The sequence below is a fragment of the Dreissena polymorpha genome, chromosome 12 (genome assembly GCF_020536995.1).
Source record: "Dreissena polymorpha isolate Duluth1 chromosome 12, UMN_Dpol_1.0, whole genome shotgun sequence".
NCBI lineage: Eukaryota > Metazoa > Mollusca > Bivalvia > Myida > Dreissenidae > Dreissena > Dreissena polymorpha.
The window spans coordinates 13020585-13044019 of record NC_068366.1 but is presented as its reverse complement, the minus strand read 5'-3'; the positions used below and the strand labels follow the sequence as shown (position 1 = coordinate 13044019).

Below are 23435 nucleotides of genomic sequence, written 5' to 3'. Positions count from 1 at the left end.
AACATTTATTACAACGTTTATATTGTTTTCAACAAATAATATATGGATGACACATCGGCATAATTTTTCAGTGCTTAAAATAAACTCTTTTTATTATATTTTATGCAAAAATTAGGTACATACGTTGGTTTACATAAAGGTAAATGAAAAAATGTGTTTGGTTTGCAAGGGAAAACAAAGCGATTGCCAGTGATTATTTTCCTTAAAATATAATCTGTTATTTCGACAGGTAGAATTAAATGTAAGTTCATTATAAACGTTAACCCGTTTTTGGCATTCTCTATTCAAACAAGTGCATACATACTGTATTCTTTTAGTACAGCACATGTGTTATGGTATCACAGTTGTAGAATTGGAATACATATATTATAACAATAAATACTGATCATTATTCAGATTGACCTACGGCCGTAGACTAAGTCACTGACGCATCAAAATGCATTGTTATCAAGTCGTTTTGCTAGTTTACTAAACTATTTAGTTTCTCAGGCCTCGCCACATTCGTTGTGAAACGTTCATGATTGTTTAAAGTTACAGATTTTATTATTTTTGAAAATGCAATAAATGTATTTAAGACAATTTAAATGAAGTGGAAGTTGTCATGCGTGTGAATGAATTTTCTGATGTTTACCTGTTTCAGGGGATTAAATGCATGAGTTATTTTATAATGTCAGAGTAAGGACAAAGTTAATTTACACTACTCAATCTACATGCATATGGGCAGTTCTACTTTTAGGATAAAAAACTTCATAGTACGTGAAAATCGTGAATGTTTTTTTTTTCTGATGGAAAAAAGGAATTAAACAAATAAGCCGCCTCCCCTTCTCCTTCATTTGGTTTGACAAATAGCGTGGCCTGAAAAAACAAAAACATTATTGTTTAGTTTTAGGAACGAATTGTATTCATTTGTTGATTAATTGCACCATGATTGTTATGGTATAATGCAGCACTTGCATGCTTGTAGTCGGCTTATAGCTAATGAAGTCATAAATGTATGGTTTGATTTGCGTTATGTCTCTTATGCTTATTTTGATGTGAATAATATTTGAGTCAATCAAATAAAGCATTTTTGTATAACTAATATAAGGTCATATGATAAACATATTTAATTTAAATATCGTTGTATACATATTCTTTTCATTTTTTGTACTAACTTAAATATTATCCATGAACGTGCACGCAATTGTCCTATTAGCAACGGTACCATGATTACACGCAATTACCCCTGTTGGTAAACGCAAATTCCCCATTGGCGTTATTGAAGTTCCACGGTGATAGCGCGCTTAAGTTGCTCTCTTGGTTAACACAATTCCCCTGTTGGCACACATTAAAGTTCCACGGTTGGTACGCACATAGTACCCCTGTTGGTATACACCGTTCCCCAGTTGGAACACATTGAAGTGCCACAGTTGGAACGCACTAAGTTCCCCTGTTGGTATACACCATTTCCCTGTTGGTACACATTGAAGTTTCACAGTTGGTACGCACTTAGTACCCCTGTTGGTATACACAGTTCCCCAGTTGGCACACATCGCAGTTCCTCATTTGGTACGCACATAATTCCCCGGTGTGCATGTAAACTTTTCTTTGAGTTATTACCCTATTTATCATAATTTTTATGTCAGTATCGTATTTTCGGTTCGAAACTTGTCTGTTCTTTATCACTTTCAGCTTTCTTGAATATGTGGAAATGGTGGTCTCCCCGGTTGGAAGGTTTTACAAGTATGGTGTGTGTGTGTGTCCGTCTGTCTGTAAATATGCGTCCGAGGTCCACACACCGATATACAAGCAACATACCGAGGTACCCAACTTTACCGAAGTACACCGCCAAAACAACGTTTTTTCGAGGTATCCGCCTACATCCCCCCCCCTATAGAGCACACTATATGTCTTTTTTACGCACGAACCGAGATACACATGCCGAGGAAATGGGAAAACATACCTCGGTAGTTTTTGGTATCTCAGATAGTGCGTGTGTTTTCCAATGAATTACCCCAGTGTGTTAGGAATACCAACGCGCACACAAACAAACAAATTCCTCCCACATTCACTTTTCGCTCTTTGTGTCGTTTTTTGTCGTGTTTTCGTGTTTTCGACATTTATACCCGAAAAACAGCCAATACAAGACAAGGCAAGACAAGGTAATTTATTTCGTAATTAAAGGCGACCGGCCCAAAATACAATATACAGATATATCACATTATACATACATGAGTTGTGGATAGTTTTATGTTTGTGCTTTGCGCATTAAGAAATATATTTTAAAAAATGCTATTTTCTCCAATTTTTGATCATTTTTCGTTTTTGTCAGATTAATAAAATCGATTTCTTCTCTGTTTCCACTACACCAAGAAAAAAAGTACATGTTACGTTCTTCGTGGAATTTAGAACAATGAAAAAATACATAAAATTCGTTTTCAATAACAAAGGTGTTTTCTACATTTAGACAATGTGTACAATATCTAAGATCATGTGCTTTACCAATATGTCGTCCAGTTTCAATAAGAATAAGTGTTTTTCTATAGTAGAATGGTCTTTTAAGCGAAATATATTTTTCTGGTTCAAGCAATGATTTATACATTCTTTATGTTTCACATCTTGACGAGTCGAATAAACATCCTGACCATTTTTGCCTGTTACAACAAATAAGGCGATCTTTAAAAAGTTGTAAAAATACATCAACATTACCGACGTCCTGATAAACCCAGATATAACCAAAAACATAGTTAAATAACAGATTTGTAACAGAAGTAGACCAATTGGTCCTTCCGATATCATCCTGGCGTTTCAACATATTATAACAGTTTTTTGGGTATCTATGCAACGGCATGTGACTAAGTTTCACCAGTATTTAATACATTTAAAATGATAGTCTAAACATAATTATAATCTACCAACCTCCCCTAGAGTCATACAATTGTTGGTTGATCTATTTAGATCAAATAAAGCTTTGCACAATTGAGTATGGATTAGTTCTATCTTTTCAGAAAAGGTATGGCCCCAAATTTCCGCCCCGTATGTAAGGATTGGCCAAAAAGTTTGAATTATTCTTGAAGGTCAAATTTTCCAAAATATCCTTGGTTGCTTTTTATCGCATTATTGGACTGTTTTGCTTGTATTGCCAACTTAGTTTTAGCCTTGGACCAACTAAATTTAGGAGTAAACAATAAGCCCATGTATTTGTACACTGATGTAACATTTACACGATTTCCATTATAGAACCAATTTTCATATGACCACCATTTCTAAATACAATTATTTCTGTTTTCTTTTCATTAACAGTCCTGCCACTTATTTGGCAAAACTAAAAAAAAACATTCAATTGACGCTGTAGTTCAATTGCGGTTTCAGAGCAACTCGCTACGTCATCCTAAAATAATATACACTGTATTTTTGGAATATCTTCGGTAATGAAAATTCCTTAATGGCCTCGGTCGCGTAGGTAAAGGGAAAACTCATTTATGAATAATTAAAAAATGTTCGTGCTGGTTACGTCACCGTGTTTTGTACCAATGTTACACTTAAAATCAGTAGTGACATTGTTATTTATGACACGCACGCGACTCCGCAAATTTGAGTACATAGAGATAAGGACCTTATATAGTTTTCCTGTTAAACATATTTTCTGCATTATATCAAATAGTTAATAGTGCAATATCCCATCATAGGCCTTTTGTAAATCAACGTATAATACATAAATCTTCCTCCTGGTTTAGTTATATATTTTTGAACCATGCTTTGTAAGACAAATATTTCATCCATTGTAGAATAACCTGTACGAAAACCTTATTGCGACTCGTCTAAAGACAAGGGACGTTAAGGGCCGTTATTTGCCTTTATCCAAATTATTTTCAACCTACTATCAACATAAAGTGCAGAGAGTCATCTTTTCAAAATATTCTTAATGCATGTATTTGTTCAAAAGACGTTATCTCCAGCCCGAGACAAAGATGCCCACTTTTTCCCAATTTTGACGTCGTTTAACGTTGCTTTTTACGGCAACGTCACAACTACGATTTGTATCGACGCAGATTGCCGCGCTTATTATTCAATCTGCATAATAATTATGGTGATCCACAATGTGATAAATGATTTAATTCATTTTCATAAATCAAAGTAACATATTAAATGTCATATGATATTATTATTGCTTCATATCGCCAAATGTTTTACGCAAAATAATCACACATTGTTTATAACATTTTTTAAATCGCATCATCATAATAAAACTAGAGCATTCTTATAAGTAACAACGAAAATATTAATAAAACAACAACAAATACGGTATAATATCATGACCTATTGTAATAAAGTATTCCGTATACACATCCTGATCGCGAAACCTTGTAAATATAGAGAATATTATGTGAGTTTTGGATACATATCAAGTTTATCATGCGAGACTTAGAACCGATGTAGCGCGAGGCTGCCGAGCGCTAACATAGTTCGTGACGAGCATGATAAACTTGATATTTATCCAAAAATAACATAATATTCTATTTATCCTATTATTTCCTCACAACTTTCCATTAATAACTGTCCAATATGGCATTTTTTGACGATTTAGTTTCTCCATAGTTGACAAATCACATTCTCCAATTTTTGGAAAAACCCAAATCTGATCTAAATATAGCGATAGTATAAAGTTCATGTTTATACGATCGTTGTTATACTAACGATTTTCATCTGGTAATTGTTCACATTCTTCCAATAATGAATTTTTTTCTATCTGGGCCATCCACACATTATTCTGCCCATTGATATTTGTCACCAAAATAAACAAAAAAATAAAACCAGTAAATTTTATAAACATGTCAGTTACACGACTTTCAACAATCAGTATAAAATATTTCCACTGTTGCAAATTGTAATATTGATTACATTCACATCTTTAAACAAGAGATGTGTTTGTCAGAAACACAATGCCCTCTTTGAAATATTGGACGACACTTGACGCATATTAATGCATTTAACCCCTTTTTCTCAGAGAACTCATTCAGCACACATTTTATAGACTTGTTTTGTCTTAATCAGATGTAGATGAACACACATTTTATAAACTTGTTTTGTCTTAATCAGATGTAAATGAACACACATTTTATAGACTTGTTTTGTCTTTATCAGATGCAAATGAACACACATGTTTAAGACTTGTTTTGTCTTCATCAGATGCAAATGAACACACATTTTTAAGACTTGTTTTGTCTTAATCAGATTTAAATGAAGGCGCGCCGTAAATGAACACACATTTTTAAGACTTGTTTTGTCTATGTCTCAGAGCGCGTCTCATTTATAATTGTTCACATCTGGTAATAGGATAACATTTATTACGTATACATGTACTTCAGATTCGTGTATTTTTTCTCAAGAAAATATTTCTGTTGTGCCGACAGAAAGTGATAATTTTTAATGTAATTTACTAACATTTTAATTTAAATTGAAACATAAATAATTATTAAATAATCTATGCAAGAAACAAAATTTTATTTGTTTTACACCTTGCACTAATAAGTACGAAGGGACATAAACACCGACTCGTTTATACTGTAGAAACTGATAAGATGTACAAGTGATATTGAATTTGATTGAGCGCTGTGAGAAACAATCACTCTTCATTTAAGAAACAAATATGATTACAAATAATAAAGTACGCATTTTTTAAATAACGCCACCAATGCAGCTAATGCAGGCTACATATGGAAAACCCCAAACATGGTTATTTAATATGACACGTTAGCAGCATCTGAAATGTCTGCAGCCCAATTTCTCGGACCATCTGACAGTTAATTAGTTCGGTGTCGCCTGAAACAAAGGTACCACAGCGCACTTGTAACGTGCGCACATGTTCCAACTACACGTGCCCCCACTGGGCAGCTGCAAAACCATGCGTCGACTGACCCCTCCTTTAAACGTATGTAAGACCGGTATTGCTTTCGGGACACATGCCGACTTTGGAACTTCAAGCACAGAAAACTCCTATTGTGCACATAACCGTGAATTGAGTATATTCCGTCACTTGACATGTGCTCTTGTGTATAAGAAGCCGCAAGCTTAACTGTGTATACACCAAAGATTAGACATCTAAGTTATCCTCGGTCATTATTGGACAGTTAATGTCTTGTTCGTCCATCGGTTTCCACGATGCCTTGGTTATTTTTTATATGTCGTTGTCAGAGATGAATTGTTGTAGATCGTTGTTCTGTACTGACAAATACAACATTCTCTCTGCAACTATTTTGTCTTGATCGGAGTCCTCGCTACTTAGAGCCGGTCTGAAGCGGTTGCAGATTGCTCCAACTATTCGCACATAGTCACCTTAAATAAATTTCATATGTATAACAGGAATCTCATTACATAAATATACACATTATTATTAGGACATTTTAAATAATGTTAATACATATGTGAAGGATTGTATTAAGTGTAAATAACGTGACGGTTTCTCTCTGTTTACTCCATGTACGTTTTAATGCACGTATGTGTTATCTATTTTGTGAGATGATTATAAATGTTACAGAAAAGATTTTACCAATAAATGGCACTTGGGTGTTTGGCATTTTCCTAGCTAAATATGTCCATGTCTTGAGTCTGCCATTGGTTGACTCGACAACCCATCGTATCTGCTTTAAAGATTTTTTACCTCTTGAAATATATCCTGTTAAAATAAATAGAACGATTTTCATGTTCGGTTATAGTAAGCAATATTTCAATTATGAATGCTATTACATACATAATCGCATTAAGACAATTTTGAAAACTGATGAATGTTAACCATCATATTCATCGTCTAAAAAGACTGAAAAGTTACTTTTTCTCCACGATATATTGTGAATGAGAGATCTAAAAATGGAAATTAAGTTTACCAGTATCAACATTAAATCTATGGATACATTTGGTAAATCATGTAACAGTCGACTTGGTATTTAAATAGGTTATATTATCCGAACCACATAAAACCTGCGCAATCGTCATGTTGAACAAAGGGCTGAGCAGCGTATTCCCTAAACTAGTTCTTAGTTTGACTAGGAGCACTGCGATGCATGTTCGAATGGACCTGGTCTTTGTTGTCCGTATGTCGTCTACATCACCGATAAGAGTTGAGAATTGGTCTTTCGTCAACCCTGATATATATATATATATATATATATATATATATATATATATATATATATATATATATATATATATATATATATATTCAAATATGTTATTTACACTATAATAGCATTGATTACATAAACTCATAAAAGAATTATTTAAATTATTAAAAATATTCATGACCTGTGTGTATACATGTATATAAGATAAGGACAGTAAATATATCATTCCTCATCAGCGTGATTATGCAATTCACATTAGGATGCGTACCGGTAAGATTCCAATAATCAACATCCGTCATTGTGGATGGGTCGTCAAAATCGATGCAAGATTTTTGACGTTGTGTCGCACTTTGCCGTAGCGAGTTAATTAAACTGCTCATCTGTTCAGGTTCCATGTATGATGTGGACCTAATTTTTCCTTGAATATCAGCAGAAAGGGTTTCTGGTGTAAACTTGCCCCCAATCATGTGGGTTCTACAACATCGCGAATTCTTTTTCAACAAAATGTTTTTGTTGATGAACAGTTGCATTATCACCTCGCCCGGTATGGTTACAAACCCTTCGGACCGAGCGCCCTTCCTGTTACATATAGGACATATAGTATGGCTGAATCCAGCTGATTTAATGTTTAATTGAAACGGCGATTTCTTGTCAGACGGTTCATGTTGTGGATTTCTCTTTGGGGATGCACTTAATCTTGCCGCCGCCGATTCTGCTGTATACTTAAGACGGCAAGAAATATGAATTACGTCTTTGTCTGTTTCTTCGTCTGTCAATAGCATATGCTTTCTCAAGTACTTTATAAGTTGTTTATTGCCATCTGTTTTTAATTTCCTCCTTTCTTTTAGGCCCACACGTTTGGTGCATATAGCACACGCATGCGATTTAGACATCCTAAATAAAAAATAAATCAAAGTATTTGTTTATAAGTCGACATTAAATTCTGAAATTAAAATACCACATAAAAAGTATGACAGTTACGATCGTAGCAGAATTCGGGCCCCTGAACTGTTCACGCATAATTAACTCGATGACGTATTTAAAACATCGTCATCAATACTGAGAACAAATATCGAGTTGAAGTGACGTAATTTAACCTGTCGGTTTTCGTCATAACTTTTAATTTAACAACGATATAGAATAAGCTTCATTCGTGTTGTATAACCGATTTGATAAAATTTAAATTAAAAGCATTTTTATTATGCTATTTAATAATGCAACTGGATGATAAATAAACTGAATTTTAAAGTTACTGCAGTTTATACATTCCTAAAACGCTGGTCTCAATTTTGTATCTGTGTAAATAAGATGGAATTATTGTGACCAGTTAATTAACTTCAACATTTAAACAAGTAGCAATTTATGTGATTGACTTTTAAGTTGGACAACTATGGATTACGGATAACCATAGAAAGGTATGTTTCTTAATACTTTCTGGTGTTCGTGTGAATTCATCTTTGTAGCTAAATACAATAATGATTTTCGTGACTTATATTATATAACTGACTGAAAACATGTTTTCTACAACATAACTGTCTGTTGTAGTGTTGATATATGATGATGAAACTTAATCTCACATATTTTGTTTAAATTACTATTACTGTTCAGCTAAAATGATGCGAAGCAGACGCTGTATCTTCCACATAGGCGCTCGATGTCAATGTTTATATTTTTTTATTATTTTTATTTTGTTTTTAGTTACCCGTACTTTATTATAATGCAAACACATACTAAATCAATAAAAATCTTCCGACAAAACGTCTGCTTAAAAAAAGTTCGACTATGTACATAGAAATTGACAAGGTACTCGCCATTTTCTGAAGCAACGGAAGTGCATCATTATGCACAATTAAATCGCTGTCACCCCGCTCGCTTATTGAAATCCGCGCGCAGGCCGGGAACCTCGATCTTTAAATATCAATAACAGTCATGTACATGCGTGTATGCCTATAGCCTAAGAGACCTCCACAGACGATGTGATAAATTTCTGTTACTATTGTTTCACTCACTTAATGGGGTAATCAACAAAATATGTTGTAAATTGCATACACATGAATCATTCCTTACCAATTGTTTAACTGGATTTGGTCTGCCATGGTGGTTTCCAGAAAAAAAACCACCGATTTAAAAATCAAATCTGGCGCACGTAGTGTTTGTTGACTATTATTGATATTTGAAGATCGAGGTTCCCGGCCTGCGCGCGGATTTCAATAAGAGGGCGGGGTGACAGCGATTTAATTATGCATAGTGATCAGGGTTCGCACAGGGCTTGAAAAGTGCTTGAAAACGAGTCCTAGGCTTGAAAAGCCATTGAACAAAGGTTGGCCTTGAAAAAGTGCTAGAAAAGTACTTATTTCATGTAAAAAAGCCTTGAAAATTTTTATTTTGTTCAAAATTACTTTTATCATCGCCATAAACTTAAATCGTTCTTAAGGAAAATATTACGAAAATTTATCACAAATTCCTTCGCGCAAAAAATGTGTACCAAAATATAAGTTTCGTACACTATTGGGTACGAAACATTAAGTGTACACGTCACAGATTATGTGTACTACGTCAGAGGTTCGCCATTGTGATCAATTTTCGCGAGTAAAAATTCAGCGATGGGGAAGTGTCGTTTCAAACCAGAGTGGTTAACTGAATATTCCTGGCGCTACTTTCTGGTCATAAACACCGACGATATGCAGAAAAATGCTTAAATAATTACAACTTATACGATACGTCAACATTCTTTAAACATGAATATTCATGGCGCTATTTTCTGGTCATAAAGAAGTTGTCAAAATGACATTTATCGTTATGTTTTGCGCGAAACTTATGAATGTTCCTCGGAACAGAAAACAAATGACATTTGAAAAGCACATTGTTGGGTCTATATTAAGACCATTGGTGTCGGGGGGAATGGGTGAAAGCGCTTTGAAAAGCCACGATAAAGGGGAAACCCACAAAGAAAACATGAAATTGAGAAGCAAACAGGGGTCCTGCATTGTGCTTTTTGGTGAAACAGGAAGGTGCTATTGTTAAAACTGTGCAATCTAAAACAGACATTAACAACAACAGCCCTGTGAAATACAAAATGTTATAGTAACTGACTTCTGTTTAAATGAAATGAACTAGTCTGTTTGATGTGAGCATATAAAGAGACAGTGTGTTTGTTTGTAATAACTTTAAAAAGTAAATACATATGTGAGACTCATTGAGTTAAGGATGGATAACATTTATGTGTATGTAATAATTAGAAATAACACAAATGATTTATTGTGAAATTAGTTTAATGTGTTAGAGCAAATAAATGATATATACTGTATTAATCTGGCTTGAAAATGCATTTTTTAAAGGAAACTAACATACGGTTCTCGGCCTTGAAAATGAAAATTTGGCCTTAAAAAGTCCTTGAAAAGTGCTTGAATTTAGGTTTGAGATTTTTGTTTGAACCATGGTGATGCACTTCCGTTGCTTCAGAAAATGGCGAGTGATTTACCTTGTCAATTTCTATGTACATAGTCGAACTTTTTTTAAGCAGACGTTTTGTCGGAAGATTTTTTATTGATTTAGTATGTGTTTGCATTATAATAAACTACGGGTAACTAAAAACCAAAATAATAATAATAATAAATAAATATAAACATTGACATCGAGCGCCTATGATCTTCCATGCAGATTTATCCCGCTCGCTTGATAAGATTACTTCCCATACTGTAGGCCTAAATAAGTTAATGGAGTGGTCTCCCGTGAATTATACGGAACACTACCTTTTTCTAAGTTTAGATGTTAAAAAAGCGATATTGCAAGGAAACAACCGTTCATGGTGATAAATTATTAACTGTTCAATCAAATTTCGACTTAGAAGAAAATACATGTATTTTTCACATACAGCGCACTCGTTAACCAAAAATAAAAAGATATAGACGAACAAATAACGAAAATGTAATGCATTTTTTAAAATAATCAAGTTGGTTAACGTGTGCGCTGTTGTCATAAAATAGTGATAAACATTAAAAAATGCTCGAAATTCGCGTTATTCGAAGAAACGCGCGTGTTTGAAACGTTCAATGTGACGTCATCTATGCGATGTACGATGCAATAACTATGAAAACGTAAAGCGCACGTCGTATTCTTCAAAATGTGATCTTTAATGGATGCAATAATTAACTTTTACAAATATTAATATTTTTCAGGCAAATAACACCCCTTAACGTCCCTTGTCAAAATTTACCAAATTCTTTGGACCAAGTACACAGTCGTGAATGTACAATATTTCCAAATATATTATACCTAACATTTATCAATGAAATACCTCTATAATTTGAAGTATACCAGTGATGTATATGTGTTCGCTTTGTACTTGTATCAATATTAACCGATGTTTTCATGTTTCAGTTTCCATTATTACTCGTTTGTAATAAAAAAAAGGTTTCCCGTTTAATTATTCGACATGAGATCAGACGCCGTGTATTGAACATAAATAATCCCCATGTTTAGTTAAATGCATGTTTTGTCTACAAAACCGGTTGAAATATTTAAGTTGTTGTCAATCGATTAGTAAATATTTATTGAAATAAGTTTTAAACATGCAATAAGGAAGTCAACCTGTTTTTTATTCCCCTATATAATATAGCAATGACTTGTTTGCGCTGGAAAGCAAATCACTTAACGGAATGCTCTTTGAAACTATTTTCCCTAGACAAGAGTCCGACTACGATTTGTTGTAAAATAACACATGTTGGATTTTCATTTATATGTATCAACACAAACAGCTTTCCAAATAAACCAGCATTTTTTTGTTGAACATTGCTAAACGAATTGACATAGGTTTCTGATTAATATTCCTGATGACGGTCTTCATTTGCAAAACTATTTCAGTGATGAGAAAACTCAATGGTACGGTGAATGTTAATAAATATTTAGTAATATAAACATGAAAGGCAGAACACGCTAAATATTCATAGTTTCAAATGTGATACAGCATTAGTATACGCTTAATTGATACTATTCAACATGGAACAAAAAACAATTGGTTAAGTGCATGAACTAGTCACAATACAAAAACAATACAAAAACCTTTACTATTGTTACGATATAAGTTTAACCACCATATGAATTGTTTATTATAATAATACACATGTAGAAATAAAATAATGGAAAAGAGAAATTGTTGTGAGAAAATGTGTCTTGGTTTTGTCGAAAACATAGAGTAGGGTTGATTTGTTGGCATGCATATTTTGCCAAAAACAAGCATGCATTTTCATGCATTCGTAAAGGCTTATGAACAATATTGTTTAATCGATTTTGTTGATAGAAAATAAGCAATTGATGTTATATTTTCCACTATATTTAAAATAACAAATATGTACATTTCTCTCTATTCAATATACTCTACAGCCAAACGAAAAAGTAAAGCAAGCTGTTCGATATATTTGATTTTGCTAATAATTTTAGTTTAATGTTAATTGTTTACCCATTGTATTTTGCTATTCTATATCTATAAATAAATTTTACTATAGTTTTGTGTCATGTGTTATGAGTTTCTGTTATGTTCAATGCAAATAATTTAAATTAAATAATTATCTTGTCATGATCGTAGTGTTTTAAGAGTTTCTTCTGTCGTAGCTGGCGATTTCAATTGTTGATGACTATTGTACTATAGCTTAGCATACGTTTAAATGTCTGAAAACGGTTGTTTAGTATCCAAAGTCTGAATCCACGATTCATGAATATTTACAACTTTATTGTTCTTTTTGCATCGTATATAGCTTTTGGAGTTTTAACTGATTAACATACCTTATATATTTATATTGACTATTTGTAAAAGATAACGGCACTTGCACAATCGTGAGAGAGAAACACATCCTTAAAGCTGGCCACGAATTACCGATTCAGCATCTTGCATCAAGGTCGTTCATAGTATGATGACAATTTACGATTGTAATCGATGGGCATTGACAACTACACGACAGCTACAATTTGGTCACGATGATTGTATGATTTATGTGATAATTTGATAATTCTTCATCAATTCCAATACAGTAGTAGTCCGAAATTATAGAGAATGAGCGTTAATACTAATATTGTGTCCTGTTCTTAGTTTACTGAAATTGATTTTTAGCAATGATAAATGAGTCTGATTCCGAAACATAAAAATGTAAGAAAATATTACAGTAAATTACAATGAAATGTAATTAAATAGAAAACCAACATCAGAAAACGGCAGGGAAGGAAGACAATATCATATGTTGTGGTCTATTTCGCTTTCATGTTACTACATTATTATCAGTTGACGTCCGTCGACGATAAGATAAGAGGGTGCGTTTCTTCAGCCAGACCTATTTTGGAAGCGAATAGGAGGGTTAAAATTTCAGATGACAGTTCAAATGTTAGCAGCTTTAATTGTTATACATTTCTTCGTCCTATGTTGCACATTTTCTAATGGAGATAATACAGGTAAATGGTTTTCTTATTAATGTAATATTCATGATTTGATTACTTTGAACTAGAGCCAATACGTTTTGAAACATTACTCAATATAAAGAAGTCACAAGTAAGGTCAATCACTGTTTGTTCATAAAGAAAATTACTTCAGACGTGTCTCGAAACAAATATGGTCTTGTCTGTATGCTCTCAATTTTACAATGGACACAATTAAAACCAATACTCAACCTGAATAAAATGCGATTAACATTTGTCTCTATTCTGTTATTGAAATGTTACTCAATCGACGACCATTTACAACAGAAAGTTTGTTTATGTCTTTTAATCCATTTCCGGAATGTATTGATAACAAATACAAAACTAAACGATGTGAACATTCGAGGAATGATGTTACACTTTAAATATAAAGCACTTGAACGATGGATTTTAATAACAAAATATAAACAAAATAAATTAACTATTTATTTCATAATCATAATTCCATAGTAGTCAAAAATGGAAAGTTAATAGTGCACTATATAATTTTGTTTAGTCAATTTATGAGCGATGTTTTGTTTTATGGGCCCTGTTTGTCGCTTTTCATCGAAATACTCATAAATTGTGAGTTCGATCCCTGATTTAGTATATACTTTTAACTTGTCTGATAATTTGTTGTTATCGAATATATTGTTGTTAAGTTTATTATATATAATTAGTTTCAATGATACCCATAAGCACTCAAAATCAACAAATATTTCGTACAATATTTCGAAACATAAAGTAAACACATAAAAATCAATGTTCGTTATAGCAATAGCCAACATTTCAACGCTATATATCGTCTGATAACAAAGATTTAACAAGTTGTTTTTTGCTTGACAATATATTCAACACATGTCCATGCACCATCTTAGTGTTCGTGTGTCGTATGAATAGATATTGTTGCAAGAAATTTAAAATGGAATATATTGTTCTACAAAAAAACGATCATTTTGTATCTCGTTAAATTTATATTGCCCTACCACTTCTACCATTGCAATAATGGCTATTGCTATTAAGAACACTGGTTTAGTATAGGTTAACATGATTTTACGAACTATTTTATGAAATATTCGTTCATTTTGAGTATTTATGTTGGCCCTTATTGATCGCATTATTATGGTGCTTATAATGTAATATAAATAAAATGTTGAAATCAAAAAGGTCATATATGTATCTCAACATTTATGAGAGACTTTCATACCTCGAAGTGCTAAAATTTGCTTTGAGCAGATCTCTAATGAAATGGTTAAATAGCCCGGAACTAAAACTGTCAATTAAGTTTAAACAGTATGTTAAAATAGATGTTTTACATATCAAATATTTAAAGTACAACGATTTATAATGCATATAAATACATAAACAAGAACTGCTAACATAACGACGAAACAGCACATTTTGAATCTCACATATTCATTACTTAAAAAAGTGTAAATAATGGAGAAAATTTACAACACGGACAACGATAGGAGACGGGAAACATCGCCTAAGGATCGTTCCATATTTGTTTAAAAATAGTACAAAGTGATTCAGTATGAAATTATGTTATAAGCATGACGCACAACGAACGACGTTCGACGAACCCACAAACTGACGAACCGACGCATTGAATATACCTTACATAAGGGTTTAGGGAAGTATGTATTAAATTGAGTACTGAGCATATATCAAACTACTTACTATAATTTCTGATTTTTTGACAATGTTGCTTTGAAGAGTATGCGTTTAAAATTATGACGCTATCGGTTTTCAAGCTAAGTGCGGGATCGTATTACGTCAACAATACATAAATTTTACTCTTAATGGAATCTTGGTCTGGTTCGGATATTTCTGGTTTAATATATCTCGTTTTGTTTATTGTGTGCTTAATGTTTCTTGCAAAATAATATATAAATGATAAATGGCATAAGCAATGTATTTATTTGAACATTTTAATTCGTACTATTTTATGTGATTGAAGATATACATAAAAAGCTTTGTGATTAAGTCTTTAACATCCTTATAGAAGCTTCCTCTTGAATTGCGGGACCATGATCTGAATAATAAACTATATGATGCTAAGTCTCTTAATCTTTTTAATAAGTTCATCTTATCGTGCCTCAAAAAGTTTTGTTTATGTTGCTCTGGTCAATATATAACCATTCAGTTGGCAAATACATGTTAAATTAAAATGTAATATATTTATTTGCTTTTTAATTCCAAACCGGATGATATGAGGTTAATAATGTGTAATCGTAAATATTTGAGTAATGCCGCGCCAGGTTAGTGTCAGGTTTTAAGCTCCTTAAAACCGCATTTAACACCAATGTTTCGCAATGACCGTTTCAAAGCAGTGACTCCAGTTGTGTTCGTGTGTGTGTTTCTTGTGTACGTATGTGCCTTGTGTAGTTCTTTTGTTTATGCTTCGTTGTTAATCAATTGGTCCCTTGCCTAATATAAATGACCGCATCATGAAATGAGATTGCTATCCTGCTGGTGATGCTGAATATTCACTGTGTTGCTGTTCCAACTGTCAATACAAAGCTTTGGTGGCTTAAATCAATTGTACAGCATATTTAATCTCATAGTCAGTTCAGCCAGTAAAAATCACTATAAGTGTTTAAAAACATATTTAAAAACATAGTAATACTTTATAACACACTTAATAAAACAAAATTGTTTATTCGCCAAAGAAAGGTTAATAATAAAGCTCGATGCGGCTTAAACAGGTCGAAAAGTAGTTAATACAAAAAGGAAACATACACAAGCTTTAACTTCATAGCAACACAATTCAAAGTAAAATCGTAGTAAATTCGATTTAATTTCATTGCAATTATCGACTATTGTAATGTTTATTAGAGGAAAATAATAACAACTACATGATTAAATGTAATAACTACATACCAAAAAGATGACAATATTCAAAATATTATTGTGATTTCGTTCCAAATTTGACAATAAGCTTATCGCTCACATGTACTGTATTGTGGAAAATACCAAAGATATTGTCTGGCATCCTTATGTCTATGTTATATCAGTTTTTATTTCAAAAAGTATATAACAAGAACACAAAGAAATTGCTACAATATTTAAAAAGGAATTACTCGGATTACAGGTTGTCCGGACCTCAATATTCAAAAGGCCTGGGATACAATAGGACCCAATATTCAAAGCATCCAATCTTCGTTAAGTCGAAACAATTCAACGGTCACGACGGTCACATGTATGCCTGGTTATAAAGTGTTCATTCCTACAGCTCGACAGCATTTAAATCATTTTCCGATCAATTGCATAAACGGGTATTGGAGGGTCAATTACGTTTGCAGCCTATTCGGTAAATGACCCTTTGTTATTCAAATGTAATAATTTATGAATGAATTGTCATGTTGACATATTTTTATGTCAAAGTAACTTTTTTTGGAAAGGTTACCACGGAGCTTGCCTGATGATTGCAAAGTAGGTTAACGTTTATAAGTAATGCTTAATTTTTGTACCAATCTGTATAAAAATGAGAATGCTTGCTGCAGTTTCAAAATAAATAAGATCATTGAGTGATCGTGTTTGCGATCATACTCATTAATTAATAATAACTAGTGTATCCTTATCCGATTTATTAACTTACTATCCTTGAACAAACGCAAAAAAAATATTCGTTTACAAAACAAAACGGTATTGCACTTCATGTTTGATGGTTAATTTCCAACGTAATTTACAAGCAGACTTACTATGACATGTTAAGTGTCACCTTTTGTGATGCCACAAAAGGTAGTTCAAATATGCATATATGCATTTGTTGTTTTTGCAGAGGAATGTCCGGATCCAAAGAATCAAGATAATTATACAATCTGGCAGCATGTACAACCATTCAACTATTCGAAGGGCGAATTAAAGCTTAATATGTCGTGTGAGCCGGGATTTTATGCACGGTCAGGACAAAATTACACAAATCATTTCGATGTTACATGTACAAATGGTTCCTGGACGGCATTAACAAATTGTTCCATAATAGGTACATCGGAGCTTATTACCATCGTTTTAATGCATAACCATAAGTACTAAAATAGTTTTATCATTCATTATTGTACATTGATAAATATTTGAATGATAACAAATACGTTTTTACTATAAATCAAAACAACTTGAAAACTTAAAACAAAACACTCCCGCCCATTCATATTCTATATGTGTACGTTTGTCAAATATTAACATTTGATCATGTTACCTAGAATACATAAAATGATTGTTTTGTTGACTAACATAATGTAAGACAGATATATTATTACCTTTTACAGACTGCGGGCAGCCACATGTAGAAGCAAATGGTCATTACACAATTAATGCAACCACCGTCGGGTCTGTCGCAACTTTAATGTGCAATCCTGGTTATACACGGGCTGCTGATTCGGACATAGTATGCCAGGGAAACCGCTTGTGGAGCTTAGCAAATGGCCGAAGCAATGTTCTTGGTATGTTCACAACACATTCATAAGTCATTCGACGAAATTCCAAGCCCAAAACTTTGCAGCACACGAGCGCAATTAAATAAATTCCATTATCCGCAATTTACTCAACAACTTACTCTGGTTCCAACATACTGACTGACTGATTAATTGGCTGACTGATTAAATCACTGACTGACTGCCTTATCGTCTGACTGACTGACTGACTGACTGACTGACTGACTGACATCTACCCACCGACTCACCGAGGCACCGACCTACCGAACCAACGATCAAACGATCCACCAACCAACACACCCTTCGACCAACCGGCAGACCGCCACACCTACGCACCGGCTAACATACCCACCGATCCACTTACTCACCAACACACCGATCCACTTACCCACCGATCCACCGTTCCACCGACGCACCGACCAAAACACCCACCGACATACCAGCGCACCGACTCCTCGAGAACCGACTTACCGGCCGAGTAACTGAGTGTTTCAAATGTTTATAACATGTTTTGTGGCATTTTTACACCTCAAATTAAGCTGACTTTTAATTAATGATTCAATCAAATTAATCGAAAAATAAAATACGAATCTGAAATAATTTTTTAGTGAACTAATTAAATACGGCTTAATTGTTTCTAGGCGTATAATAAGAGGATAATACACGGCTGAGCCGGGCCGGGCAGTGATAATCGGCCCGCAGAGAGCATAACGGCCCGAGGGCCGTTTGCGACCTGGGGCCGATTATCACTGCACTACCTAGCTCAGCCGTGTATTAACGCCTATAATATATATCTTACTTTTATACTATATTATAGATGGGCTCAGGTTTTGACTCATACTATCATACTATTTTGGACATTCACTAAAATGAGGAACCAGCTGTCCGTACTTTTATTTTCGTTCAATTGATTACGCAATTTTTGACGTATCTTATGTGACGTAATTTCAATGACAAAACTTGCAAGATGCTTTAGATTTAAGGACAACAATTCGGACTTGGAAGTTTTTTATTTAACAGTTACATATTTTTAAGCATCAAACGATTCCAAAACGTATTTCGGATTGTGTTTTTGTCGTGCATAATAAGGAGCTTCGATAGAAATAAAATTATTGTTATCACGTCGACATTCGATTTCGTAAATCGTGTTTTTGTTGACAGTGTTTTAGCATCCGATACAAACGTTTAACAGAAGGGTGATTTAAAATCAATATAGATAAACGAATTGAATAACAGAAAATGGAAATATAAATCTCTGTTATTTTAGTGTTATATGAACTGGATTTAAATTGTCATCGAGGTAAGTGTATGTTTTACTATAATTTTTGCTTTTTGACGAATCTTGTTAAAGCACACATCCAGTACTGTGGAGGTATCAATTTAATGTGCAGATGAGTTTTAGTTTCAATCGATATTTGTATTATCCAAGGTGTGTGCTACGTGTCATAATAACTATGTTTAATTCTTTCGTTGAGTTTTGGCTTAATGTTATTGATCATCGTTGACTAAGACGTCACGCGCACACATTCTGAGGGCAGATTATAAATAATCGACCCTAGGGCCGAATATTTATAATGACCCCGCAACGGTGATAATGGCATGAAAACTGTACAAATTTGTTACCATATAGAGTAAGGTATTTTTCATATCGTCGAAAAAGGTTTATGTTTATATAAATTCCAGACGAAACAACATCGGAATTACAAATAGGATTATGTACATCAGATACTACAACTCACCAAACGACGCCTACAACACAACAAACGCCTACAGCTCAAACAACGAAGCCTACATCTCATTTAACTACGCCTACAACCCAACCAACGACAACAACAACTGAACTGACGATTTCTACAACTCACCCAACGGCACCTAGAACTCATTTAACGACGCCTTCAGTTCACACAACGACGACAACAAGTCACCAAACGACGCCAACAACTCACCAGACGACGCCTACACCTCACCAGACGACGCCTACAACTCACCAAACGACGCCTACACCTCACCAGACGACGCCTACACCTCACCAAACGACGCCAACAACTCACCAAACGACGCCTACACCTCACCAGACGACGCCTACAACTCACCAAACGACGCTTACACCTCACAAGACGACGCCTACACCTCACCAGACGACGCCTACATCTCACCAGACGATGCCTACAACTCACCAGACGACGCCTACAACTCACCAGACGACGCCTATAACTCACCAGACGACGCCTACAACTCACCAGACGACGCCTACACCTCACCAAACGACGCGAACAACTCACCAAACGACGCCAACAACACACCAAACGACGCCTACAACTCAACAGACGACGCCTACAACTCACCAAACGACGACTACACCTCACCAGACGACGCCTACACCTCACCAGACGACGCCTACAACTCACCAGACGACGCCTACAACTCACCAGACGACGCCTACAACTCACCAAACGACGCCTACACCTCACCAGACGACGCCTACACCTCACCAAACGACGCCAACAACTCACCAAACGACGCCTACTCCTCACCAGACGACGCCTACAACTCACCAAACGACGCCTACACCTCACCAGACGACGCCTACAACTCACCAGACGACGCCTACAACTCACCAGACGACGCCTACAACTCACCAGACGACGCCTACAACTCACCAGACGACGCCTACAACTCACCAGACGACGCTTACAACTGAAGAGACGACGACGGCAACTGAATTGAAGATGCCTATACTTCTACCAACCACGTCTACAACTCATCAAATAACGTCAACAGATGCCAGTTATTTAGGTACGAATTAAATATGTTATTGCCTACAGTGGTATACAACAAAACATTAGTGGTAATGCTATGAATTTATAATGTATCCGATTACGTGACGGATAATGTCAGAAGAAGTGAATATATTATCGACATGTGGCTTTATATTGATTTAAACTTACCTTGTACAAAATACTCGTTTGTCAGCTTTATACTATGAACGCAGTAATGCACCCGACCTAAAACCCACTTAACGCAATGATACGAATAAATCATTCGTTAATCCGTATAACACATTGTGCAAGACGGAGTAGATGAAATAATACTCAGCTCGAGCTTAGTTATCTGCTTTGTCACCGACTTTGTTTCACAACGTACAACGGCACTAATAACAAATATAGTATTGATAAAGTACGACAGCGAAATTGTCAAGATCATGTTGAATGCAAAATACGTGCCAGTAGAATACTTAAAAATGAATAAGACCTAAATATAGAAACCATATCCATTCCAGCTACTACTACAATAACGAGGTCGACAATAAGCGCGACGAGCGTTTCAGGTAACGCATAAGTAATATATATGACAAGTACTTCAACCGAGATACGAATATGCAATGAAGACATTACATCACATAAGCACTAACTTAATGCATATACATGTAAATCACATTTATTTCTTTAATATATCCCGACACGTAAGTAGCTGGGTATGCGTTATACAACAAGCTTCTTATGAATATATATATATTCATTTTATATCTATCCGACAATACACTTCATATGTGTGTGTATATTAATTAAAAATTCAAGGTGTCCATCACTCTGATGATATTAATGTCTCAATTGTACATATACACGTTTAGGTTGCATCGACCTCAACGTTTCCCAACACTGGGATATTATCGGACCCAATATTCAACATATTAAAGTTCTGCCCAGTCCCGATCACGCGCTGGTCTACTGTCAACCTGGCTTTAGGGCGTTTTTGGCTAACAAACACGCATATGCAGATCACTTTCAAATCACTTGCAGCGATGGCGCTTGGAAGTCCCACTCCGTTTGTCAGAATATAGGTAATGATAATTACGTGTTAACCTAAATATGACGGATAGAATCTGTAGAAACTATTCATTGTGTAAAACCTAAAATCAAGTGAATTACAGTGCGTTGCAGAGCAGTGCATATTAGTTCTATTTTAATGTGTTTATGTGCAAAATATCGATCGAAGTAAACCATAAGACATCGAAGTAGATCATTAGACATAATTTCTGAGTTAATGTACTTGAAGGGACCGTCAACCACTAATGACGAAAAACAAATTCTAAATAACCGTATTTTTTACAATTGTTTTACAGTTATTATTTTATATTGATTAAAAAAGCACGACTGGTAAATTACCTTACTTGAAAACGTTCTTAAGTTTTCATATTTTCATATATTCGGTAATACAATTTTACTGGGTATGTGTACCAGGTAACAACCAGTTAACTATAAATAACGCAAGTAGATTGATCGTCATCGTCACGTGGTAAACCCAAGATTGCAAATTGTGCATGCGTAGTGAATTGTATATATTTTATATATAAAATGATCAATCTACTTGCGTTATTTATAGTGTGTATATCGTTATGTCACCTATTTTTACATCGCGAAATTTTATTACCCAATATACTGAAAATATTAACTTTTTTCAAGTAATGTAATGTACCAATCGTGATATTTTAATCAATGTAAACTAATAGTTTGAAATAAAATACGGTATTTAAGAACTTTTCTTTTTTCGTCATTCGTGTTTTACGGTCCTTTTAACGCACGTTTCATATAAAGTAATTGTACAATTCGTAAGGAAAATTTCTCCCGTTCATTTACTTTCTTTCGTTCATCATCTGTTGATGCATAGAACGTACTGATTTTGTTTTATAGATGCAGTGCATCTGATTGGATAGCAACTCCTCTGCAACTTGAGGATTGGAGCTTTGCGGAAGCAGATTTATGGACTATTATATAATATTTCAACATAGTGTTGATGGTACACAGTTTGATTAAATACCTTAAAACAGTTCCTTGCATAAAGACGTAAATTGCATTAAGTAAACGATAACTACTAATGCATATGGTTTCACTATAGATGAAAAAGTATCTCTCATACATTCCTGTTTGCTTTGTGTAATCAAACAGATAAGTGCACGGCATTAACGAGATAGATTGACATATTGATGCAAGACTACTTTTCAGTTTAATTGGTGTTACTTTTTTAATGCAACATATACCGAGTAAATTGCATCTGTAATACAGATTTTATTGTTATAAAACGTAAACTGTAAAAAATTAAATAACGAAATTTACCACTAATTGTTGGACTTATTATAGAGCATTTACCGATATAATGCCTGAATGGTCCTGCACGCATTTTATATTCAAGTAGGTGGATTCTGGTTTACATATTGTCATATATAATTGTTTAAATAACTTAACTTAACAACTCTGTGGGTGGCGGACAATTTCGTCTGAACTTTATGGGCGCATGGAACAGTTATAGACACACCTTCACACAGAAACCTAAATTCGCACACACGCACACAGACATACATAAGCACACACACACACACATACTTGTAAAATATCCCAATCGGGTAAATGTGTTCTAAACCTAATAACCTGGGACCACGATTTCCAGATACTTT

General features: G+C 34.3%; 2 protein-coding genes across 2 annotated transcripts in view; both read left to right on the top strand.

Moving 5' to 3' along the window:
• Nucleotides 1-8181: 8181 nt before the first annotated feature.
• Nucleotides 8182-23435, top strand: part of LOC127852285 (uncharacterized) — a 61387-nt gene continuing 46133 nt past the window's right edge. The window contains exon 1 of the mRNA XM_052386203.1: nt 8182-8515. The gene's annotated coding sequence lies outside the window, so the exon portion shown is untranslated. The remainder of the gene's footprint in view (nt 8516-23435) is intronic.
• Nucleotides 15797-22813, top strand: LOC127852375 (uncharacterized). Its single transcript, XM_052386333.1, has 5 exons — nt 15797-15808; nt 19860-20779; nt 21264-21311; nt 21615-21824; nt 22675-22813. The coding sequence occupies exons 1-2, from the start codon at nt 15797-15799 to the stop codon at nt 20682-20684; spliced, it is 837 nt and encodes a 278-aa protein (XP_052242293.1). The 3' UTR covers nt 20685-20779; nt 21264-21311; nt 21615-21824; nt 22675-22813.